Genomic DNA, 4,146 nt, shown 5'->3' on the forward strand with positions numbered 1-4,146 from the left:
AATTTTTTTTTAAAAATTTCTTTAATTATACTTTGCTCAGGTAGAAGCACATGCCGTTTTCTTTTATAAAATTGCACTTTAAAAAAAATGATTTAGTGCGAATCATATACATTATTATTTAGAAAATAAATTAAGATCAACCTTGTGTCATGGAATGCAAACGAATTCAAAGAAATTGAAATGAAAGATTTTGATATTAACGTCATTAGGTGTCAAATAGATGAAATTAATTTAATTTGGTCAAAATACATCAAATTCCAACAGAAAGATTCTATCATTTTTCTTGGCACAAGACCAAGAAATGTATATGTCATTCTTAAATTATATTCCCTTCTTATAAGTATATTGTTTATGCTACATGCATTGATCATTACGTTTAATAACACAATTGTATCCAACAAATTTTTCAGCACACTTTGTTGACTTTTATATTAACATTCAATTTGACTATATATATATATATATATATATATATATATATATATATATATATATATATATATATATATATATATATATATATATATATATATATATATATATATAAAACGTTAGCAGCCAGGGAGTTACATCTGTATATATTATGAAATCCATGTATCATCAGTTTCATAATTCTTTGTCGACGTAGAAAACATGAAGTTGTTTCTCCCGTTTTCAGCAAGTATAGCAGCCATATTTTTTGGTTTTCTACTAAAATTCCTGCTGCAAATCTTGAAAGGAAAGAGAGTGAAGAACACAGAACCACCTCAAGCAAAGGGCCGATGGCCGGTAATCGGACACCTGGGCCTTCTTGGTGGACCTGAATTACCTCATAGGGTCTTAGGTGGATTGGCTGATAAATACGGCCCCATCTTCACCATCAAGCTTGGTGTTCACAATGTTTTGGTGGTGAGTAGCGCTGAGATGGCGAAAGAGTGCTTTACCACAAACGATAAGGTCTTTGCAAGTCGACCCAAGTCAATGGCAGTAGAACACATGGGCTATAACTATGCCATCTTGGCTCTCGCTCCTTATGGGGACTACTGGCGACAAGTGCGCAAGATCTTGACACTCGAGGTTCTCTCTCAGCGACGTGTGGAGATGCTTGGACCTCTTCGTGCTGCAGAGGTTAAAGCATCCATGGAAGATATATATAACGCTTGGGTAAAGAATAAACAGACTGGAAGTTCCGACATGGTAAAGGTGGATATGAAACAATGGTTTCAGAACTTGATATTAAATGTTGTCGTCAGGGTTGTTTCAGGAAAAAGGTTTTCACCTGATGACAAAGAAGGGGTTCGATTTCAAAAAGTGATAAGGAAATTCTTTGTCTTATTGGGCACATTTGTGGTGTCTGATTTTATTCCATATCTCAAGCCTTTGGACCTGGGAGGATACGAGAAAAAAATGAAGATCACAGGAGAAGAGATGTACGAAATTGTTACAGGATGGCTAGAGGATCACAAGAGAGTGAGAGCGGAGGAAAAGCATGCGCAGCAACATGAAAGAAGCCAAGTCTTCATGGATGTTCTGATTTCCGTTCTTGAAGGTGCCTCCCCAGAGGAATTCCGTGGTTTTGACCATGATACCATAATCAAGGCTACATGTTTGGTAAGCCTAATCTTTATCTCATCATCATTTTATACATCACCAATGCTATACGACTACTATTAGTAAAGTTTGTTAATCGTTTATAGTTTCTTCCACATTCTTTATAATATTTGCAACAGTTTTCAGTGGCAAAGATAAGGTGTGCAAAAAACAAAATTATCAGCATGCATGTTGCTTGAAATCTAATACAACAAATTTGTTTTAACTTCAAACTTGCAGACTGTTTTAGCTGCGGGATTGGACACATCGTCTGCAACGTTAACATGGGCTTTATGTTTGTTGCTCAACAACCCAAGAGTATTAAAAATTGCCCAAGATGAATTGGATGAGCATGTTGGAAAGAAGAGAGTAGTGGAGGAGTCGGACTTGAAGAACCTTGTTTACCTTGACGCAATCGTTAAAGAAACACTGCGTTTATACCCGCCTGGACCTCTAAACCTTCCTCATGAGTCCATGGAGGATTGCGTTATTGGTGGCTACAAAATCCCTAAAGGCACACGTTTATTGACTAATCTTTGGAAAATTCAACATGATCCTAATAAATGGTCAGATCCTGAAGAATTTCAGCCCGAAAGATTCTTGACAAGTCATAAACATGTTGATGTCAGGGGAAACAATTATGAATTGATTCCTTTCGGTAGTGGTAGAAGAGTATGCCCTGCTATTCCGTTTGCTCTTCGGTCTTTGCATATAACTTTAGCTACTTTAATACAACAATTTGTGCTTAAAAAGCCATCGGATGAACCCATTGATATGAGTGAAAGTGCTCGAGTGACTATCAGCAAAGCGATCCCACTTGAGGTCCTTCTGGCACCTCGTTTATCCCTTGATATGTACCCTGTTGCTGCATGATACGTCTGCTTCAAATCATCTACCAAGCCCCGTTGCCACTAACCATGCGCCCACACTCTAGTCTTATTGAAGAATGATTCCAAGACAATCCCGAAAAATCAGAAAGTCTTCTTACTATCTTATCAACAGCTTGCTATTAGTCATACTACTTTGTTTTGGATTTTTCTTAATTATTTCATGCAATGGTTTCTTGTTTCTTCTGCTTGTATGCTCTGTATATAGAACCATTCATTGTTTACATTTTAAGCATCGATAATACCAGAGTCTTAGCGTGAAAATTTTCCCTCCTTAACTTTGTGTTGTTTAATTACACGAACATGCACGCATAATATTTGCTTTATACCAATTTTAAAATGGTCTAAGTCAACATTACTATATATTACCCTCCGATCCCAATTTGCACTGCAGATTCCCAATGGCCAAGCCACATAGGTCCAGTGTAAGCCCAGAACTACCCTCAACTTTTTGATTTTTTTTTACTAGCTAGGCCCAAACCGACTAAATTACTAGGATACCAAAATTCCCCTTTGAGCAGCCAAGAAGTTATTGTCTTCTAAACTGCTAATAACTTATATTATGAACAAAATTAGGGTATAATGTTCGCTGTGTTTATTTAGGATATGTCCCCTGTCCCCACTGATAAATATTAAATTAACATCACTTCTTTGTTTGTTTTGATGGACGCCAATTTTCTTTTGAATATTAAACTAATCCCATCAACTTGTGGAGAAGAGATCTAGTAGCCCCATCCCTTTGTTTTACTGCACTAAATCAAAGGAGAAAGTGAGTATTTGTTTTATAGAAGTAAATGAAAGAAGAAAGTGACAATGTTTGTTTTGTAGCCATTTTTCACGTTGTTTTTTTTTTTTTTGTTTATGCATCAAACGAGCACAACCTCGTCTTCTCTGTTTGTTTTTATGCTTAGTTACTATGTTTATAATAAGAAACAATGTTTATTTTTTATTAATTACTTATTATTTAACTGACATGGATAAATATGTAACAAAAAGAAAAGTTTTGGATTTATCAGAGGCAACTAATGCTGATTTTTCTAATAATGGCCATGTTGAATTCAATTTAGTAGAACTTCCCACAGACCCTAGGATATATGAGGATTAGGATTTTAGATTATGATTCTAATGTTCGAGATGAAGTTCAAAGAACATACCTCATAAAAGGGCATTGCCAACTTAAATTCCACGAGTTTCCTTATACTCTTTTTGGCAAAAAAATCACAAAGATTCAATGTTGCATGGTTTAAAGTTAATGAATATTATGGTTTATATTACATCCCTCCATCGATAGCCAAAAGAGCCACGTGGCGACATTAGTTTTTTGTAATGAAAATGATTGATAGACAACAACCCCCATGAACAATAGACTCTCCTTGTAGCCCAATAAACATGATATCAACTTTCGTTCCTACAAAAAACACGAATAAATAACACCAATGACACCACAACCAATCACATAAAGTCCTACAAAAAACCATAAGCAACACCAGTTCAGCCAACAAGGAAACACTCATGGAAAAATAAGAAGACTAGGCAAGAACATTTTGTTTTAGTCGAAACAGACATTAGTCTATGTACAATGCAAGCGGACAATATGAAACAACCGTGAACATTTGCCTATAAGCAAAGCTAGCCAACCATGCAACTACTACCACCACTCCTACAACAACATGTAGCATCCATAAATTTA

At 35.6% G+C, this 4,146-nt stretch overlaps 1 protein-coding gene across 1 annotated transcript; it reads left to right on the forward strand.

The window, feature by feature from the left end:
* The first annotated feature begins 567 nt into the window (after positions 1-567).
* Positions 568-2,718, forward strand: LOC145043275 (cytochrome P450 CYP82D47-like). Its single transcript, XM_078991877.1, has 2 exons — positions 568-1,590; positions 1,810-2,718. The coding sequence occupies exons 1-2, from the start codon at positions 634-636 to the stop codon at positions 2,440-2,442; spliced, it is 1,590 nt and encodes a 529-aa protein (XP_078848003.1). The 5' UTR covers positions 568-633; the 3' UTR covers positions 2,443-2,718.
* The last annotated feature ends 1,428 nt before the right edge of the window (positions 2,719-4,146 follow it).

Source organism: Lactuca saligna, chromosome 4 (genome assembly GCF_052625555.1).
Source record: "Lactuca saligna cultivar CGN05327 chromosome 4, ASM5262555v1, whole genome shotgun sequence".
Taxonomy (NCBI): Eukaryota; Viridiplantae; Streptophyta; class Magnoliopsida; order Asterales; family Asteraceae; genus Lactuca; species Lactuca saligna.